The following is a 21,933-nucleotide window of genomic DNA, read 5'->3' as shown; positions in this document are numbered from 1 at the left end:
CACATGGGCGACCTGACTTGCGCCGCCTCTCGATCGCACACGTGACTTTATCGAAGCCGCTGTTGCTATCGTAATATCAGGCCCGCCCGATGCGGCCGCAGTGCGTTGACGGTGACGATATTCAAAGCAAACCACTCGAAATCTACTGCTTCAGTGCGTTCCCTTATTTCGACTGGACGGTGACTTCGCGTTTCGTATCAGCAGAAGATTTGTCATCGTATCGATGGCTCTCGTACAGAAAATACGGATAGAAAAGTTATAGGAATAGACAGATATCTATAGACCTATACGACTTGTGTAGAAGTGTCTTTCAGAATGATGAACACTTCTCTTGGGAGATGAATGAGTTTATGCGATATTTGTTTATTTATTAAACATAATACCATGGCGTAGACAAACTTTATTCTAAAACTGCCCAGTAATCTACGTTTTTCTGATACCGCAAGCAAGATTTGATTTGGACAATTCTAGATAGGTGTGCCACCTTGCACATAATAATTACTCTGGAGGTGAAAAGGAAGGAATGAAAAACATTTACATTTATGTGAACTAGTAACAAAAGACACGACAAAGATAACTACAAAAAATAGTTTTTGTTCGAGCCTCGGCTACCCACAGCTACATTGCCCTGTCACGTCCCAAATCGTCATGATCAACATCCAGCGTATGGTATCTCTCTATGGGGATTTGAGCAGTCTCTCCGATGTTTAAACGATGACTGCTCGAAAAAGAGGCCATAGTATCCTGTCGTTTATTAGCGCTCATTGTGCATCTCCCGCCGATTTTCTTCATAATGGTACAGCACAGCTAATGCAACACTCAATCACAATGGAAACCCTCCCAAGTACGGCTCGTGCTCACCGCACGCGAGGCGACATCTCGCCATTGCAATAGCTCTAATGGTGAGAACGGTCATCAAAGAATACTGTTGCTCACTAGGAGAATGTTATGACTATGCAAAGTTGTAGAAAGACAAAGCAAACAAACAGACAGAGAGACGCACTTGTGTTTTTTAGGAGTTCTCTGTAGAAGCTTGTCTCAAATAGGGGGTACTTGCTCGGTCTCCCTTTTCTCCCTTCCCTCTCGTTATTCAACAGCCAGTTGTCCAATGGATAGGAGCAGTCCCTGGGTGCCGAAGACAGTGACAGTACCCGCAATAGCAAACAATAGAACAACGGCAAACAGGAGGAGCGATAAACCGGCCTACGAAGGGGTGAACCGTTAGAAAGTGACGGCATTCTGTTTCTGGCGGATCGCCGTACGTAGGCATATGATGATACCCCGTTTGCTGCCTCTCAACTGCGGTTTGTCGAGCAGCAGCACCACTACAGATGGCGAGCTGCTCCTGTTGCTAATTCGGCGATTGAGGAATTGCAGTATCAGAAGCGACTTCTAGGCTTTCAGGAACGTGCTGGACACGTCAGCTGCGATCGTGAGCCTTCTCGTGCTAACTCCTGCTCACAAACACTGCGTGTGATATGAAGGCGCAGAAAAGACACTTCACCTTGCCGCCTGCGATTGGCGATGTTGATTTTGAGTAAATGATGGTGTGGCTTGGAAAATTTCTAAATATGACGAACAAAAGGAAATGAATCTTAAAACAGAGTGCCATTAATTATTTTGGTAATATGTTTCTAATTTGAATAAAAGATGATTTAAATATATGTATATATATGATAGAGAGGGGGAAACGGTATAATTTCGTGCATTCGATTCCCAGTACTTTAGCCCAAGGCACCTACAAAACATGGTTTCAATCATGCTGCAATCAATATATAAATGGAGACATTATGGAAACGTAATAACAATATAAAAAAAAAGGACGATTGGTCTGCTACAGAAGAAAGCAACGATCAATGTAAAACCGCTTCATGCTTTTACGGCGACATATACATCTGCGCTATACTGATTTATTAATAATAATAATCATAGTAAGAATGCAAGTAAACACTTAAGCATTATTAATATTGGATAAGTTACAATGGTAAAACCTACATGAGGTCTTCTGCGCATTTGCCCGAAACGAAACTTATGGTCTATTCGTTAGTTACTTGCACCATATTGATAAAGACAAAGAACTACCTGGCCGTTTTTCAATGGGTGCAACCTCAGCGGCATTCAGCTTCAGAAAGTACCTCTCGAAGCGTCCGACTGTGAAGTCCTACATCAAACACCCAATATCAATGATATCCTCAGTCGAAAAACTTCGTCTAAAGAACTCCATGCCTTTAGCTAATGTCTGTTGCTTCGCACCACAGGAACTTCCGCGATAATAGGTAAAAAAAAAACACTCTCCCTAAGTCAAGGTTATACTGAAACAATGTAATTCTCTATTCGTCTGTCAGTGTTCTCGATGTTCGCGACGCTCCCCATCCCAATGCTCGTCGGGACGTCGTAAGTCGCGTTTGGCTGTCCAGTCATTTTATGTTACTTCACCTTCATTCTCTATCTGTCGTTGTGTTTGTTGTTGTTGCTTGAGCGGCGCGTCTACTGAGTACTTACTAATACATCGTAAGACTAATTACCGTTCAACGAACGTAGAGAAGCTCTCGATATCGACACACTGGTTCTACGGTTTAGTGTCTGTTTGTGTGTGACTAAAGACAGTATCTATCTCTACAACAAACTATAGCGCCTATGGACGTTCCCTGCTTAGCACACATACACGGTTTGGCATCTGCGTCTGCCAGCACCCAAACTCGCTTGACGATGGACATATCGGTGTCCGGTGAGGTCGTTACGCCAAACGATCATAGTAGTGGGAGGTTCGGGGGGTCGAAAGTCACGTAGTGAAAGAAGAAAGGGGTCGATGGTTCGCGCTTCAGCAGGACTAGAATAGATAACTACGATATATGTACATGTATATATTTATGTATGTGTAGAGCCATAATTATAGTGTGGTACTGGCTTTGGCGGCGAAGGAATCTTGTCGTAGACGCAGACCTGGCCACTGCTAATTCGTCGATGATGGCGTTGCTGCAACGACGCAGAAGCGTCGTCGACGTTGTGGAAAAGTGCTGCCATAAAGAAAGAATTTGCTAAACAAGGGTTGACGATAAAGATGTTCAAGCGGACAACGATGAGCAAAGGAAATAAGACGTTATTTGACAGATGAGAAAATTTTATATCTTGAAACAGACCACGAGCATATAGGCGACGACATAAATAATCACTACGTGTATGATATGCGTAAATAAGCCTATGATAAAAGAGTGTTCAACCAATAGCTGCTGCTGCAGCCGCCGCCGCCGCCGTCGGTGCGACTGCTGTGAGAACAGTAACTCTGGTAAACAAAAAAGACTGTAAAAGAAGATAATTCACTTCAAGCAGGCAACAGAAACTAAGGTAATAGTAGTTAATAATAACATTAACAATAGCAACAGTGACAAAAGAAGCGGGAGACGAAGAAGTCATCATTTTAGGCTCTCGTTGGCCAGCTTGCGTCTGACCTAGCTTTCGACTACCCACTGATGTGTGTATCCATATCATTTCGCTCCGTGTGCGACCCATATCTAGTCTCACTCCATCAGCACCGAACCTGAAACTACTATGGTCTCCAGTATTTCCTCTACCTGAAGCAGCAGTAGCATTAGCTCCTCACCAATTGCAAATGTGTTTACACGGCAGCGAACGGGAGACCGCGACTACTCGGGGGGCTATTCTATGTTGGGCTGGAACGCAAACTGGCCTCCTCCTGGCGCCTCCCCCGCCCTCGCTGGTTATAGATGATCCGCAGCAGCAGCAGCGTTCGACTATCGTCAGCGCAGCCAATCAAAACAGAAGGAATATGAGTTACTTCAAAGAAATAATGAGGGGACTGAATGGAAACGTTAAGATGATAATTCGCGGCAAAAATGGTAGGAATTACAATATTCGGCCGAGCTGAATTGAAAATCATGGATGGTCGTATGTAACTCTGATATAATCTAAATTGGTAAATTTCACGACGAGACTGAACCGGGCGGGTGAAGATAGAAGCGGCATGTGGAGTCAGAAAAAAAAAACGAAAGCAAGAAGAGTAATTGTTGTAGGAAATTGTCTAGATAGTAGATGTGTACTTGGTTTTTTTTTATAGCAGCAGAAGATGGCAATCGATTTTTGTAAATAAACACATTTAGTTACAGGTTTGGTGGATTATCGACCTGACAAGCAATATGCCTTTGATGGATCTCGTAGACAAAGCGTGCGCGTTCAGTAAAAATGTATGACATTAACACAATAGATAGAACTGAGCAAATTAATGCTGTCGTCAACAGCGGTTTACATTATCAATGTGATATGTTCAAGCGTCTAAGTTTCAAGTTAGTGACATAATCTCTTCGAGGGCATTTTCTATTGTACCTAATCGTTTGTTCGGCGACACCGAGAATAAGCAGCAGTTGTCAAACTGCACCTTTCAGGACCGTCGCATTCATTTAGCCTTAAACAATAGCCTTTACCGTCGTCCATCTTCCTGTACACCTGTGCACTATGTCGCACAGCCTATGCATTATCAGATACATTGTGCTGTACTGCAAAAGCCGTTTCTCCGCAGATGGTCTACCCCAAGTAATCATCATCACCACTATAGAAACTTGGGTTAAACATATATCTGGGCCAGTAACGCTCACAGCATCAGGGACAGCGCATAGTGAATAGGTACCCTTTTGTCACGTCTTCCTGCCATAACACCGGCTGTAGATGCACACACGAGTGTACCATCTATACAAGTAAACGTCTTGCTCGCCTTTACTCATTGTGACAATTACTGCTGCTGCTGCTGCTGCTGCTGCTATTTTTATCTTTGGCTTTGATTTTGTACGCTGTCGTCGTTTTTTTGGGGTCCGCCTTCCATCCCTTATTCCCTATAGATCTGCCGACCTGTCGGCTACGACACGCGAACGCTTGATATTATTTTACAAGATAGCGGTCAGCCAACGGGCCATCATAATGTCGGTGATCGCAACGACAAAGCTCTTTCGATAGTGTTGCGTCAATTCGAAACGAAAAATAGTTGTTTCTCTCCAACCTTTAACGAAATGTGACGATTGATACCTTCTCATCGTCGTCGTCGTCGTCGTCGTTGATACGGGACGTTTTTGGCTTCTGTGTTGTTGTCTTGGGAGGCAATTTTCTACCGCAAGGACAACTAGCATTCTTAAAAGTCAAGAGCCGTCGGTTGATGCGCCTGCTGGATACTTAGCTGGCTGGCTGGCTGGCTGGCTGGCTGGTCCCCATTCGTGTTAGCGGTATCTAGTCCTTTTTGTTATTGTTTCTTTGAATCTTTTGATCTTTGTGTAGCTCTATCCACCTCGGCGCTGAGGACGATAGTAATAACCCTTACGAATAGAAAGAAAGCTACGCGGCCGAATAACCGCAACATGGTATCATTGAGATTGTTGTTTGCCAATATATTTCTTATATTGTTTTTTTCCGTCGTTATTGTCGCGACCTGGTATCAGATGAGTGCTACAATTGCTACCATAGATTTTTTCAGTTTTTGTGGCAATATTTAGATATTCTATAAACGAACTCGTTACATTATACATTTACCTGATGTGTTTATCTCTAATTTTCGCCCTCTTCGAACCTTATCAATATTCCTGTTTTACCGCTACTGCATAAACTTTGTAGTTCTTCCATGTACGCCCATGCATATCCCTTTGTACGTGATGCACGCATGTGCCTCTCCAACTAAGGTAAGGCTTAAAGATGCATTTCCCTTCTGCCCCAACTGAGCTGATACCGAAAACGAAATGCATAATTTATGTATCGGTTGCATGATTTGAACTGTGACCTTTTATCGATTGACCTTTGTTTATTTGATCCTCGGTTACGCTCGGAACAGGTGACAAAGACGTAAAACGAAAATTCCCAAAGAAAAACAATGTAAAATATTACAAATGCATAGAAAGCGAATCACTTCTTCAAGTAGCACTTGATGCCTTCCGCCGGTACGTGCCACCATTGTATGTGGCGTGCAGTTGTGCATACGATAACTATTTTTATCCGATAGAACGCTATTGCTCCGATTCGTCATCACGGATTTGCACGTTAAGCTAGCCGTTGGGCTAGTATTATCCGCCAGACGCATCTGCTATAGAACGAATGTTTCTCTATGAAGATCTAACTTCAGGTTGGCGAAAGTTTAACATAGTAGGCTCGGAATTCCTGCGTCCCCTCAAGTGCATGATCTTATGGAATTCTTCTTGCGATCAAACCTTTAAGAGCCTCGGTATGGCTCTATGACTCTTAGTCCACATACAAGATAGCCGAAACTGTCGCTTCATTCTTATACAAATTTATTGTCAGGTCGTTCGGATGGCGTTTATGGCCGAGTCTCCCATTTTGCCATTAACCTTATCGGGCAATATAGCTCATAGTGTTGAAAGTGATAATTTGGGTTTGTTGTCTAATTAAACGCTTTGTCAAACACAGGATCACACGAGATTAGCTTGATCAGTCTTTGAATTTATCGAAATCAACTCATCAAACGAAAACATCGAAAACCTTGTAGTAACGCAGCGACCACCTGGCGTCCGTGATCGTGACGGCACGACACAGTCATCGATGCTATATTCTGAGCGTTTGTCTTGTGTCAGTAAGATAGAATCAAACATAAAACAATAATAAAATAAATTGGCGACTTATTTGATGATCGATTACAGTTGATAGAATGAGCTGGACAATCAGGTGATATTCAGCAAAGGGAGGCATTGATCTGAAATTGGTAAACTTATTCGACAACAGCGATAACGAAGACGACCCCAACGAAATCGCTTGCGCTTGAATTTAAAGCGAAACAAATAAAGAGAATGGTGAAACGATCATGGGGTCCACCCCATTTCTCGTCTTGAGGTAGATAAATAACTAAGGAAAAAATGTTAACGGCCGCGTCATGACCATAGTCGAAAGGACGACTCGCTGTGGGTCTGGCCGATGCATTCTCGCCGACGACACAGTGATCCTTCAAAGGGGAACCACAGATGAAGAACAGTAGTAGTATACGAGAACCACAACAACCAGTTAGCAGAATGCACGGCTACCGGTTGACTATTGTGAATCAAACATAGCTGTCCTTGCACATACATTGTTTACACGCGTGCATGTATGTATCTGACCGTGCATTGACGCCACTGATAGCACATTGGCTGTTTATTGAATAACAAAGACTTTATGCAGTCTAGTCACACATCAGGAGATGAGTCGTTGAGCTCACACTGAACGCAGCAGTTACCGCCTGTTGTTGGACGGTGACCACTTCAATGGCTTCTGTCTTTCGCTGCCTTCGATCTTTTCCTTTCTTTCATTTCTATTCGCATTCGTATTTCATTCTGTTGAAAATATGGCCCGTCAACAACGACAAACCGACTGCGTTCACAATTTCACCGAGAGAAGAAACGAAAAACATTAAATGGTCAATGGGCTTGGCCTTTATGCATGCATATATATATGTGTGTGTGTGTGTGTGTGTGTGTGTTTGTGTGTGTGTGTGTGTGTATATGCAGCCGATGAACACCGATATCAGGTTGTGAAATAGGCCACTCAAGGATTACCAACTATTTGAAAAATAATTTCATCATAGCGGCAGTAAAAGTAGTAGTTGTAGTAATGCCAAAATAATGACAGACTTCAACGCCAACTATATAACCTTATTTGTATTTCGATTTAGCCGAACCTTGATCATTTGGAAAATTGGCGCGGTAGCCCCGTCGACGATCGCATATCAACACAAGCTGACTAGCTAACTATAGTGTGGCAAAGCACTTCATTAGGCACGCAGTTAAATAACTTAGGAGTGACGTTTCAGAAACAACGTTCCTAGCAATGTAAATGAAAGAAAAAGTTAGAGTTAAATGCCTCTTTGTCTATCGGCATAGAACGGTTTCTGCACGACGCACCTAAAACTATTAGTATCGTAGTAACGGGCGCATGATTCTCACTTCGAAATTCTCCCATAGCAAAGCAATTCCGCCGCTCTACCAGCAAAGATCTCGGATAAGTTTCGAATAAACCCACTTTCTATCTGTATCGTCTCGGTATGTTAAGTCTACGAAAGGCTGTCACCTATATAAGATAGAGCTAAACATCTTACAGGCCGCACTATTGTTGAAAGGTTTTCCTTCAAAAAACGATTGGCCCCACAAATTGGTCGGATTCAGTCAACTGGGCACGTTAGCAAATGAAATAAGTGTAGTTAATATCATTTTCGCTTTGCAGGCCCTACCATAATATATGAAAAGAGCCATTTCAGCGGTTAGTCGTCATGTCGTTGCGGAAGCTAGCAAGGTCAGATATTACCTTGAACAACGTTCATTGTTATCGCTACATGTCGACGGAATTTACCACTGTTTGCGCCGTTGGCGCGGCTGTATCTGATAGCAGTGTCGTAACAACTTCAAAGTAACGAATGATGGTCTTCTAGGACCGATTATTTCGTTCTATGCCAGCGTTACACTCGAACACGATGATCGCTTCAAGGGATGCCCACGTCGGCTAACGTTACTATTGTTATTATTATGTCTAAGTTACGCGCTCAGTCACAGAACAAGCTAGATAAGCCGGTTTGTTGGCGGCTGGGTTAATAGGCAACTTCTTATATTTACCATGGAACGCCACCAGCTAACGTCAGCTGTTGATCGGTCGAGCTGAATCACACAGTACACAGTACTGTGTTGCGTGCCGTCTATCAAGACGTAAGTACATGGATTTCGGTGCCTTTGGGCCTGGCCAGTGTTGTACCCACCTAGCTGCCCACCTACTGATATTATGGTAAGCGATAAGAACATGCGACCGCCGATCGGGATTGCTGTGTTGTTTATGCGGTGGACTGCCTCCCACACTTCCGAATATTGACGAAAGTTCCGTGTTCCTTCTGAAGACGTCGGCAATGTTCGGCAAAAACCAACTTATAACACAGAAAACAAAGCGCTTTTACTTAAATTGGAAGTAGGGAAGCTGAGCGGAAGAGAAGAAAAACGGCGTGAACGTTGTTGAGTTGAATTTGCCACTGAAATCACGCAAATGCGGCTTTAACAATAATGGCCAACGGTAGCCAGGCTGTTGGACGATGCTTATCTCAAGACAAAATATCATCGTGCTTCCGTTCGAGATCTACTATTTGTGATATTTCTTTGTGATTTTTTAATGCTACGTCTGTTAGTGTGTACTTACCTTTTATGCTATATATATTACGTTATACATACTTGTGCATGCGTGCGTGCGTGCGTGCGTGCATAATGACGAAGTCTCGCGTAGGTCGCAGTGTCTTCAATGACTTGTTAATTATAGATAGCTGGTTTACTGGCTTCAAAAGCATATGACTATTGATATCCAATACTCGAAAAAAACAACGCTGAATAGCTATACACAAAAAAAACCGAAAAAATACTATTTAAATAGTAACGGCATCAGTAAATATTTATCTGTATGCTATAACAGAAGGACGAATTTCGCGTGCGCACTGCCGTTCGGACTAAGATTTCGAACGCACTTGGTTAGAAATATATTATAGAACACGCTATTTCTCAGAATACTAATGATACTCTGACAGAGCTGATTCATTCAATGACGCATTTCACTGGCGAGTCTGACACATTACTCCAGAACCAGTATTACCTCTATCAGTATAGATCAGAATTAGTATTGGGTCGGAATTATACGCAGTCTCATACGTCACATGTTTCAGAACCGCGCATTGTCTTTTATCGTATGAGATAGATAGATAGCTTGCATTACATTTGCAATTAACCGAACCGGAAATTGCTAGACAGTAACAGCGCCGCGTGATAAGTACTCGACCAGATAGTTTTTCTATTTATTCGCTGCTTTACTGTTGATAACTTCCCCGAGCGCCTGGTCGGGGGGTAGCAGCGACCAGAGTTCGGCATTTGTCTTTTCCTCTTTTGTCTCCTAGCGATGGCAAAAAAACAGGAATCACGTTATTAAGAGCGACATTTCCTGTTCGGATGGTACAAGCGAATCCGAGGGCTTCAATATCAAATGACTTCTGAACTACTGCTAGCGCTAAAGTGACCGTTTTCTAACATGTTTCACGTTTGTTTTTTACACACTTATTACAATGCTCCAGCAGCTTCTAGACAACCATATACCTATCATACGTGTTTCCAGACGAAATTACTCTATCTATCTATGGTTTATCGAAGTAAATCGATAGCGTAATACATCTGCCCGCTAGTTACTCCTTTTTGGGCCACGGCAAGTTTTATCACCACATAAACTTAGGGCGTGTTCAAGGTAACTCCTTTGTTTAATCCAGGAAGTAATTGAATCATGACGATAGGGTCTGACGTTATCTTCAGGTAACCACATTACGTAATTTTGATTATTACACTAACGATGAATAAATCGTTTAAAAAAACTCAAAATAGTAAGCTACGTTCGTCCCTTCATTTTCGACGGATATCTCACGCTAACAAACAAATGCCTCTTATACCATCAATTTATGCTCGAACCTACCCGACACCGCCATTGAACTCGATTCCTCTTCTAAACGACGCCATTCTCGCATCCGTTCTTTGTCCGCCGCCTAACAGGTAGAGGTTTAACCATTCTGTTTCTATGGCGACTGGGTGTTCCAGGCGAACTTTTTGTTGACTAGAGCTCCGCGAATTGGACCAGCAATACACGATACGCATTTCCCACTGGCCTGAAATCCACTCACTTTTTACTTAGTTTCCGCATTTTTAGTATTTACATTATAATTTTGTAACATTATGTATTGTGTTACATTTAAAATACCATTTTGGCCAAGCGAGCTTTTAGAATTTAAACTCACTCTGCTTCCGTGAGAAGCCTCTCTGATCGCAGCAGTACGTTCTTGTCCTTCAAGTCCTGATATCTAGTTACTTCCTCACTGGCCTTCAATACTCCAATTTCCGTTTTTAAAACGTTTGCACGATTCACACATTTCTTCTGTACAAAATTCAACTTATTTTCACTCACAAGTATCGGAGTATTTAGCAATAAAGGTTCGTCTGCTCGAAGCACGTCAAACTTCACCAAATTCGTTTTCGTAACAACCTTGTATAATGGCTTTCCATGAATCAAAATAGGCGAAGTAACGGCAACAGTCCTCGCTTGGTGCGCACGGCGTCGGCGTCGTAATTGCCGCTGGCATACGCAGAGGTGCCCACGCTGAAGTTCGAAATACTAGTATAAATAGTTGTAGTCGTCGTCACCGACGGTAATTCTAGAGACAGTCGTCAACTAGACGAAAGATAATGGAAAAGAAGAGCAGAAAAGCTTATCAGTGGTTGCAAAAGTAAACAAAAAATAAGCCAGAACAGACACAGCGCGAAGCCACAGAGCTAACAACAAAAACTCAATGAGAATTACAGTCATAGCAACGATTGCGGAACCGCTCATGACAACGGCACTTACTGAGCAGCACTACAGATCGGCCGGTGTCCAGCATGAATTAGGCCAAATGGCTTGTGCCAGCCGATACATAAGCGGTAGTAACGTGCATGACACAATATTCAGGTCCGTTCGTTTTCACTTGTGTCTGAAACTGCATAGCCTGAAACTACTTCCAGAGAAGTAACGTTTTGAAACCAAGGAAATGGGCACGCCCGCAGTATCTGTTAAACTTTGACCAGTGTGGGATGATGTGTCTCTTGTGGTGCGGTCATTGACCAGCAAGAAACGTTTGATTTGTTCTCATATAAAGGCTTCAAGGCGATAAATAGATAGATGTTGAACTCGCCTGCATCGTCCACTTCATTCATCTCGTTGGACGCGTGTGAAGGAAATCTGTTAGTCCAGCAACTATGTACTATGTCAGGGTGTCGTCTGTGGCGACGGATCTGCCGACAAACCTGTGAATTCATTGTCTGTCTATGTGTGTGCGTGTATTTATACATTGCGGTTTTCGTTGTACTCGTTGTTCAATGTCATCCAGCTCAGATCAGATCTATTCGCCCGATTCTCCACCACCTTTTTGAACGCCTCTTCCGAGATTAGGTCTGTCTTATGACAACAATCGGCGTGTTGACTGACTGAAGAAACAATGCCGTCACTATGCACCACTCAGCAACTACGAAGCAGCAAATAGCCGCTCTCGTTGATGAGATGGATCTTTTTCCTATGACTTTGAAAATTATTGGTTGCACACAGCTGCGGGCGCGTACTCCTGTTCGTACTGTAACATCTCTACAGTAAATAACACTGCAACTACGAATGGAATAAAAAACAAAAACGAAGATGGAATGCAAATCTTCTTTCGCGCTTGGTCGCTCGTTGTACAATCGAAGAGACATGTACGAATCTACGAATCATCCCGAAGATCAGCGCCATGACGATAGGTGTTCACGAGGGCGGGAAAGATTCGGGATCTATTACAGCGTTTACCTACCGTAACAAGAAGCCCCACACCATGATAGCGTTGTTTACAGCCATACTCTATTGGCGCCATATTCTTGATCTTCACTCAATTCCCTGATCCTCACTGCTCAGATCTTCAGTGTCTGTCTGTACGCATAGACCTTATTTTAGTTTACGACAAAATGTGTCGATGTCTGTATCTGTGTGTGTATCAATAGTACGCTGTAATAGGCGATATTTTACTTCGGCCTTACCAATGCAGCTGCTGCGACCCTTATGGGCTTTTTGATTTCTCGTTATCGTTTTTATTGAAAATGATAGGTTGAGGGAACTGTTAGTGGCTCCGCCGGTGGAACACAGAAGTATAGTAAACGCAGGAATACCCAGTTCCTGTGCAGCAGACGTTCGCCTCACATGAGCTTTGGAAGACACAAGGCCTCCACGTTTGACAGGATATATAATAATTTAATTTTAGTTCACACTTCTGCTGTAATTATACATGTATCAGTAGACGTAGAAGTGATGTCTGTTGTAACTAACATAGTTATTAGTAGGTAGTTGTCTTAGAAGAGCGAACGTTTCATAGTTCATCAAGGCATATATATATATATATATATATATATATATATATATATATATATATAACAGGAAACCATAGGAAAGTTACCTACTTGCGTTAATCAACTGGTTGCCCCTAAAGAGCAATAAGGCTTGAAAAAAATTGATTCAGACATTCAGTGCTAATTGAAATGGCCTGTACAGACAACTTGAATGAAGTTTCAACGAGACGCTATAGACACTATGGGTTAATTATGCTATTACATAAACCTATGTACATTGATTGAATGTTGGAGTTTGGGTAGTCTACAGTTTCATTTTCCTACAGTTCGACCGGGCCTACAATCTAGACTTTGTAATAACAGCCGTCCGTACAACTAGTATGGTTACACTTCGTGTGAAGGTATCATTAATTACTACCCGGGTGACGCTCTTGACTTAATATAAGAGTAGCTATTTGCTTTACTTTTCTATAATAATATTTAATTTTTTTTGTTTATAACACCTTTACTGCGTTTCATTTATATCGGTGTGTGTGTGTGTGTGTGTGTCTTCGCGTATCAATATATGGCCACACGCTCAATTATCTATTTTGGCCGTTGCTTTTGTGGCGTTTTCGAGACCCAGTACGTAACTGGTCAGCGTCGTTGGGCTGCATGCTTCACGAAGACTCTTAATTAAAACTAGGAAGAAAGACAACGAAAATAATATATCTAACAGTAACAACAACAGCAGCAGCAGGTACGAATTGTGCTCTGCTTGCCAGCTGAACGTCTCCAGACGGGTAAACCTATGTTCTTACGGACTTTTTGTACAGCGTTGAGTCCGCTTCCATAGCACCAATGTCCTCCCGCGCAAGGCAGGTTTGTGAGGTGGTCGTCTGATTTCATTCTCCTTCGTGTTAATACCGATGAAAAACTGAGGAAGAAAGGCATAGATTTGATTTTCTATCTGTTATCTAATCATATATTATGTCGCGCTTGATACGACCCCTCATCATTCTATGATTGAGATGGATGATGAAGATATAAAGGCAAAACATAGTTGCGGTCGTTGCTGTTATTACTCTACAACAGTGAAAAAAGTAACGACCTCGTAATGCTCAGAAATCGTTTCTTCGCGAAATAGACGTAAATCATTCGTTATCATATTTATTTGAATCTACAAATTGACACGCTCGTGGGCAAAGCTAGGAACGGAATTCAAGAGTTGTTTCCGTAGCAGAAGAAAAGTTCGAATGGGGCAATTACAATGTGGATTGCCATTTTTTACTAGCGCTGAAAGCATTACGCGATTTTACTTAATGCTACGACGTTTTACAGAAACGGTGCTACCAATCCTAGCAGGCCCTTCCCGTGACCTGGAACCAAAGCGAAGCCGGCCCTTCTTAGGTAACGTTAAGCTCGTTAGGGTGAATAACAGTGCGTCGTTTTTGGAACTGAACCTAAAATTAGCTATCATACAATCTCTGCGTGCTGGGCAAAGCGTTAGCGAGGTTCTAAACTCCTCAAATCGACAATGTACCGCATCGAACATAAAAACGTGGCCGCAAACGGGTCGGATCCAGGTTTCATCACAGAGTAACAGAAAAGTCACGACAACAAAAAATAGTATGCGCTCCGAAGTTAACCGACATTGTTAAGAAATACATGTTCGATTATATGCTTCGATCAGGGCATTAGTGAAGAATTCAATAGAAGTAAGCGTACAATACTGTGGATTGTTCACGAATGTTTCGGTACAGGTCGTTGTATACATCATAAATGTCAAACAAATGCTTTTGAGCTCAATAAGATCATCAAAGAATTTAATTAGTAGATTGTTTTGGGAACGATTTAGCAGGTTGCCTTTGATGTCTCCTCTTCCTTCCCATCCTCGATGCAAGGTTGTCCGCCGAAGTGATCGCACGCTCATTCCCGACGTAGGGGATGTATCGAGCAGTGAGGACGACACGCTTCCATACTTTTCAAAACAGCCGAACGTCTCAACAACAAAGTTTATCTCAATTTTTTGCAAACTTCTGTGTGACCCTTCATAGACGAAGTGTCTGAAGAAAGGCTTTCTGCGGTGCAGGGTTGGCTGTTGGAGAATAGAAGCATATCTTGAAATGAGCACGTACTACAACTGGTCTTCGCACTCGTTGAATTGTTATTTAGGTTTAGGTTTGGCGTTTGTTCAAACCATTAGATACTACTCACGCGGCCGGCTCACAGCACGACATTTAATATGTATACGCATAGATTCGGACTTAGATCGTCGTGTAGCGAAAATTAAGTAGTAAGATACGTTACCCACTGCTCCACTATGGCCACATTGAGCGGTTCTAGCAAGTCCATACATGGCAGTGCCCTTTTCGAAAAAACGTTCGCATACTTGCACCTTTAAATCGAGTAGTTCAGGTTTTGAATTAAAACAATATTGAATAAAAATTACTGAGAAAAATTATTTTTTAGTGTGTGTGTGTGTGTGTGTGCAAAAGATGGAATTGAAATATCTATTTGTATTGAAATACAATTATAGGAAAACTACATATAAAGCATGAAAAACGCTTAGTTTAAACGCGTCAAGGATATGTTCCTTATTTAAAAAAAAAATTGTAGGAGAAACACTGTAAAAAGGTCCCTTCGAAAACGCCTATCGTGATCTCGCTAACTTAGCGTGAACTTTTTGACGGTTCAATAAACACATCGATCTGATCGAGAAAACTCCGGCTACTGATAGTGCTGCTGTTTCGTGTTATTCTTATACGTAGCTATTACACAATGTTTGGTGGCTATAGGAAGCAGATGAGCCCTTCAAAAAGAGAGAGTATATCGAAAACGAATGAAGTAAGCTCCATACATAGGAAGAACATTACACATGTGCTGGATTTTAGCTATGGGTTGCGTTGTTTTTGTTTTACTACTTTCGAATGGAGATCAGAGTGAACGAAGTCGTTCTCGCTTGAGAACGCACAACGATATTTGATGACAAAAACTCTACAATTCCCAGCATCTTCCCACTCTAACAAAAAGCTAAACGAGGACTCAATCTTGACCAGAGAGATTTGAGGACAAATAATACAATGTCTCTCAGCGGCAGTATGAACCATACCTAGCAGAAGTGCAAAAAGTGCGTATCAGATAAGCTAAAAGACGTACATTTTCTGCGGTTCAGAGAGTCTGACGGATGTAATAAATAGCGAAAACAAACGACGAAAATAACCACGAAGGTAATCTACTTATAACTTTTTTCGTTACTACTAAAATGACAATAATAGATGACGTGGAAATACACGTCATACACGTGTATTTCCACGTCCAATTGCAGACGTATGGTTTCTGCTCTTTAGAATGACACAAACATCAGACACAATAACTACAAGGTGTTGCATCACAAGAAGCCCACTGTATGTTTGAATCAAAAAGGATATTCCCAGTGTATAATTCACAGGAGGCGACGTGGGCAATATTGATCGCTCATCCATTGACAGCAGACGTACACTCATGTCTTATTCAATTCGAGGTACAATGATATTCAGGAAGGGACTATTTTCGCTGGTCTGATTATGCTTGATATAATGGTTAGCAAACATTGATTCCTGTGTTCCGTCTTTTTGCTAGAAGCGCGGACTGGTGCTTGATTGGACCAGGGGATAGGTGTTTCTGAGCGCGACCATCCCCTTTGCCAGTCATCGAAAAATTGGAAGCCCTGCGTAGACTGTCATGCGGAGCTTTGCCCTAACAACTTCGTTGACTCGTTTATCGAGTAGAAGTGATCGACAATAGTCAACAAAAGATACCGCGCTGCCAGTTAGGTGGAGTGATCCGATGAATTTTTTCATAAGGATCACATCCTGCCATCGATGTATCTACACAAAGATTTGAGAGATTCGAGAGACCGTTAGCTGAAACAGATCGGATGGCCACTGGCAAAAATCCAGTATGATATAACCAATGATCTTCGCCCTATGCCTCAGTTAGCGCTAGGCTTGTCGAAACATCCCCTCAGTTCAGCGGTTATTATGCTATTGATGTATGTTACATCGTTGCAATCCACTTCGTGATGGATCGGTTCATCAGCTAGAACAAACTAATCTGGGAATCCTCACGACTCGAAGCTCTGTCAACATGAACAAATTTCCTAATGATTATCTAGATTGTCGCTGATAATTGCTTCTGCCGTCCTTCAGGAATGAATTCCTCCCTCGCCGCCCATCGTGGTGAGTTATCCAGCTACTTACATAAATAGTAATTTTGGTGTCGTTGCCAAAGAAATCGATGTTGTGGTAGGTCCCGGAACGAAACGAGGACAAGAAGCTAGCTTTTGATCCAAGCGATCCTGGCGACTCACCCATTACGACTTGTCTGATCAACGACGACTGCAATTGTTTATCTCTGCCTCTCTGCTCAGGTTGTGCGTCTTTGACGTACCTGTTTTTCGCGGTTCTTTTCTTACTACGACAGTTACGACAAAGAACTCATGTATTTCTGCTTCTGCTTTCGCTACCGTAGTAGCCCACCATCTCACCGACTCGTACGTTTGTATTTGCTGTCGTTAGCACGACGTCCCTCGTTCATTTGGTCGTCTTTTCCACGACGATGTTTCGGCGTTGCTGACGGTGGGATCGGTTCGAACGACAATACAACAGAGTCCTATGGGGCATATATCTCACTTAGTATGGATGACTTGCGTGTTCGTGGCTTGATGGGCTAAACAAAGAGCCACAGTCGAAAGAACGACAAGCTGAACACTGCACAGCGACAGGTGCGAAGCTATCAAGGGCTGCGCGGTTGATGGAGCAACTAGTTGACTCATCGCCCATCAGCACCATAAACATTATCAGCAGCACCGACGCCTTAGTGTTCGAGTTGGCGTCCGCTTCGATTAATCCATTCCGCCAACGCTTGTTAGGCTATAATGTTATATTAATATACAAATACCAGTAACAAAGATGTATGGAAAGGAAAACTCGCTAGAGAAATTTATATGACATAAACCACAATGATGTTCTATGACAAATTCGTCGAAAACCGAACTCAAAAACTTGCTCTAAAATTATCGATTATTTACTTAAGGTTACTGGGGGCGTTGCTGAAGTTCCACTTCTATCCTGCCCTGTTTCAGGTGGCTTACAGTAGTTTAGCTAGAAGAGTTCTTCCTTATGGAACGGCTGATTTCAATCGCATGCGATTGCAGTGATCATTATCAGCGTTATAAGCTAAGGACCGTTCGTTTCGTCTCACTCGTCGCCTAGATCTACCTGGCTACGACTTTCTTTTTTTTACCTGTTCTAATATTATACTACTATCAGTATTAGCGAAGGCACATCTGACCGCTAACGAAAAGACATAAGCAGGAAGCCAAGAACGGCAGCGTCTGGCTCGCTCGTCTGCCGACATTTTCTGTTCCGAGGTTCTTGTTTTTTTTTATCAGAGTGGGTTATCCCCCGACCAATCGAGCCGCCAGGGAAATCATTCTCTAAACTTCGTTCTGCCCGGACGCGACACGGTCGAAGCCAAAGTTCTCAGTGTTCTTCTCCATCAGCCGACGAAAAGTGATGTGACGCTGGCTGCCTTCCTGAGCGCGTCTCGTTCTCTTGATTTGTGGTGGGAATTCGACCTCACGGACACAACAGCACAGACAGCAGCAGCTTCATTGGCGGCGGCGTCATCGGGGATGAATACACCACAAAGTACTCCGTAGGGCGCCCGTCGAAATACAATTCGGCTCAATAAGTACTGCTAAGGCTAAAGCGATATATTCTGTTATTACGGCTACCGACCTACTTCAGGCCCTTTAGCCGTCCATTCGTTATTTTCAGCGTACACTCGAACACATACTTTACGTCGAGGGATGCTGCGGTCGGAATACAACGCGCTGCCTACCGGTTCATACGGCTGCATAGTGACATGAATGCTTTATCATATACAGACATAGGTAGACATACGCAGTAATGTCATGCAGAGGCAGCCCAGCGTTGAACCAATAACTACTACTGCTACCGGTAAAAGCACACACCGGAAAAAAATCGTTTGTTTTTCACCGGGGACTATATTGTTTATTTTTGTGTATGTTTTTGGTGCGATTTGCACCGTTGTTGGGGAGAGAAAGACGAAGAGAAAAAAAAATGACAACTCGACGTTATGTCTTGGATGATATAGTGCTAAACAATCATGTTACCTCTGAATAGTGAGTAACATACCCTATAAGTCATGGGTCAAGTAACGGTGTCACTCGGGCGGTACGCATAGCTATAAAGAGTAAAAAATATAAGTTAGTGTAGCTTTAGAGCTTTTCTATAAGTCCAGTTAACTTGAACTCGGCATTTTAACTCAACGCAATATTCACGTGCGAGCTCTGTTGAAATAGCCCCACTTATGCGGTGTCGATGTCTACCTGATGTTTTAGGAAAAAAATGGCGGAACCTCTCACCTCAAGAGCGGCGTCCCTATGTCGAAGAAGCGGAGCGTTTACGGATACAGCACATGCAGGATTATCCCAACTACAAGTATCGCCCGCGTCGGAGGAAACAGACGAAAAAACCTGCAGGACCAAATTCGGCTGGAACTCCTGGGGCGCAAGGAGTACCGAATGCTCTACCGCAAACTGTTGCTCAGCGCACCAAGAGCCCTGGTACCCCAACACCGCCGGCTGAATTCCCTAATTTCAGGTAAACCCGAGCAACTAACGATAGCCAGAAAACACTTGTGAATCATAGCAATTTCTGCGACTGTTACAGTAGAAACTAAAGTAACGCAGAGTTGGGCTGATTAATAGTAGATGGGTTCCCAAAGCAAAGATTGTTATCACTGTTCGAGGATTCACTATTTTATGTAATAATTTATGTGTATCAGTTTTTTCATATCGCGATACTATGAAAAGATCCATCTCAACTAAAAGGAGTCCAAAGCAACATTACGAATATAGTGGTTTAGCGATGGTTTGACGACACTGTTAATCTTTTTTTAAATAGGTATGAATCGACAGCGACAACCGAGTTCCTTCAGACAACTCCGGACTCAAGTCCGCACGGGAGCCCATGCTCAGATGCCTTACGGCGCCAGGCCGAATCTGTTCATCAAGGTCAATTTCAAGTGCCGCCCTATGGCGAACTACCGGCAACAACTACTCAAACTTCTACAACGGTTAGCACAGGAGGATCTGCTCCTGGCACTACAGAGGAAAGCTTGCTCACGCCAGAAATGTCACCTATTGAAGCTGAGGATTTCCCTGCCTACCAGGCGGGTAAAGAGCCATACGCCTTCAATCAACTGTTGCGTAAGTTCAACGCCGACGGATCTCAATACCTTCAGAACATCCGGCAACCGTTCCGGCAGGCTCCTGCCTCTGTCACCGAACTACCCCGTCCGCTCCTGCCAGAACAGAGTCCGTACTACTCTCAGCAGCCTGTCGTCGCAAGTTATTTCGAAGAACGTCAACCATCCTCGAGTCTTGAGTACTACCAACGTACGTATCAACAGACGCTGACCGGCATTCCAAATCTACCGGCAATCTCGCAGTCGTTCCCGGTTCACCCCTACGCTTCAACTGAACAGGGCGCGTATTATCCACAGGATACTCCAGCGTACATGTACCTCATGAATCAGCCTGCGTTAGATTCGCGCCATTTTCTTCGGTCCGATGCCGAACAGGAGACCCCCAGCGGACAGCAAGCACCACCAAACGATAACATTATCAACGCACTCGCCGAGACTCGCGAGATAATGTCGTGATCTCCTCTAATGATGGTCAATAGAATTTACCCGTTTATCCCATCTACTCATATTACGAGAGACTGAAACAAAGCGTCACTTTGACGCCGAGATACTGGCAATGTTTGGGAGCTGGATCCGTCTTTCGTTCGGCACAGTTTTTTTGCAGCCCCATTTTCGTGTCTAGAGGCGGAAACTTGTAAATGTTTTTCCCGTGGAAACAGATGAGACTTTCTAACAGGTCGTCTTGAAAACAGTTCATGTCAGTATAGGTCGTACAAATGTAAACAAATTGGATAGTACTGGCGGCACAGTCCCGGGCTGAACCTGAATAGGCACGTTTAAGCCTGAATTTCAACGAATCGCAACAGCCGTATAACTGAATATAAATGGAAATCTATCGGCAACTTTTAAACTAATCGTTACTTTATATGCAAAGACGTGTTTAATATATAAACATGCAATGGTAGATAGGCACACAATTACACGACGGTTTACATAAGACGGTACACGACCACGTTTACATAAGTCTTCGGAATATAAAATTTACATACATACTTTTCCGTGTGTTCCTCTTCCTTTTTTAGTCCTATCTGTATCATCCCTTTGGAAAAATGGCCTAGCGAAAATTGTCCAGGAATCGCACATACGTAGACCAAAAGACCGAGCCGTCACTGAAATAGCCTCATAGAAAGCAATCTAAGCGGACTAAAGAGTAACAAACAAGGCTAAACTATCCTCGGTGGGGGGCTGTCACCCTCATCATAACTTCGCAGGGTCGTGATCTGCTCTCCTTAACGATGAAGTAAAATGATGGTACGTCACCGACTTTCTTCACTGTCTGGGCCCATTTGTGTGTCCATCGCCGGTTTACCGTCTTCGTAGAGGGCCTCCCAGTTAGACTGCAGAGCCATGCTCTTCTGCTGCTACGGGATACTGCGTATGGATACACTATTTGAAGTCGTGATCAGGCTCTCTTTTCGTTATCGTCGTCGTCGTCGTTGTTTCTGTCGTCGTCGTCGTTGTTGTTATTATTATTATTGTTGTTGTTGTTGTTGTTGTTGTTGTTGTTATTGTTGTTGTACCTTATCATTCTTTCTCTCGCCATTTTCCTTCCCTTTTCGGGCTCATTCGTTCTTTATTATTCCGTTTCGTCAACCCCAGGATGACGACTGCTGGTGCTGATATTGGGACGATTGCCACCTCGTGATAGACACTTCGAAGTCGTTCGTCTCCTCGTTTCTCTCTCGCGCGACGTCTCGTAAATGGTCTCTTTCACGGTTCCTATCGAGTTTTGGCTACTCACTCGCACTATTATCATCATCTCGACTTAGCGCTACTATATATATATATAGGT

The 21,933-nt window shown here is 43.1% G+C and overlaps 1 protein-coding gene across 1 annotated transcript in view; it reads left to right on the top strand.

Annotated features, from left to right (window-relative positions):
* The window catches only part of LOC111258712 (uncharacterized), a 158,799-nt gene extending 136,920 nt beyond the window's left edge, over positions 1 to 21,879 (top strand). Inside the window, exons 2-3 of the mRNA XM_086967562.1 lie at positions 19,273 to 19,534; positions 19,838 to 21,879. Of these exons, the coding sequence (XP_086823688.1) occupies positions 19,273 to 19,534; positions 19,838 to 20,597 (1,022 nt within the window). The 3' untranslated portion in view covers positions 20,598 to 21,879. The remainder of the gene's footprint in view (positions 1 to 19,272; positions 19,535 to 19,837) is intronic.
* The last annotated feature ends 54 nt before the right edge of the window (positions 21,880 to 21,933 follow it).

The sequence above is a fragment of the Varroa jacobsoni genome, unplaced genomic scaffold (assembly GCF_002532875.2).
Source record: "Varroa jacobsoni isolate VJ856 unplaced genomic scaffold, vjacob_1.0 scaffold_256, whole genome shotgun sequence".
Classification (NCBI taxonomy): Eukaryota; Metazoa; Arthropoda; class Arachnida; order Mesostigmata; family Varroidae; genus Varroa; species Varroa jacobsoni.
The sequence above is the reverse complement of the archived record's forward strand: the minus strand, read 5'-3'. Positions and strand labels throughout refer to the sequence as shown.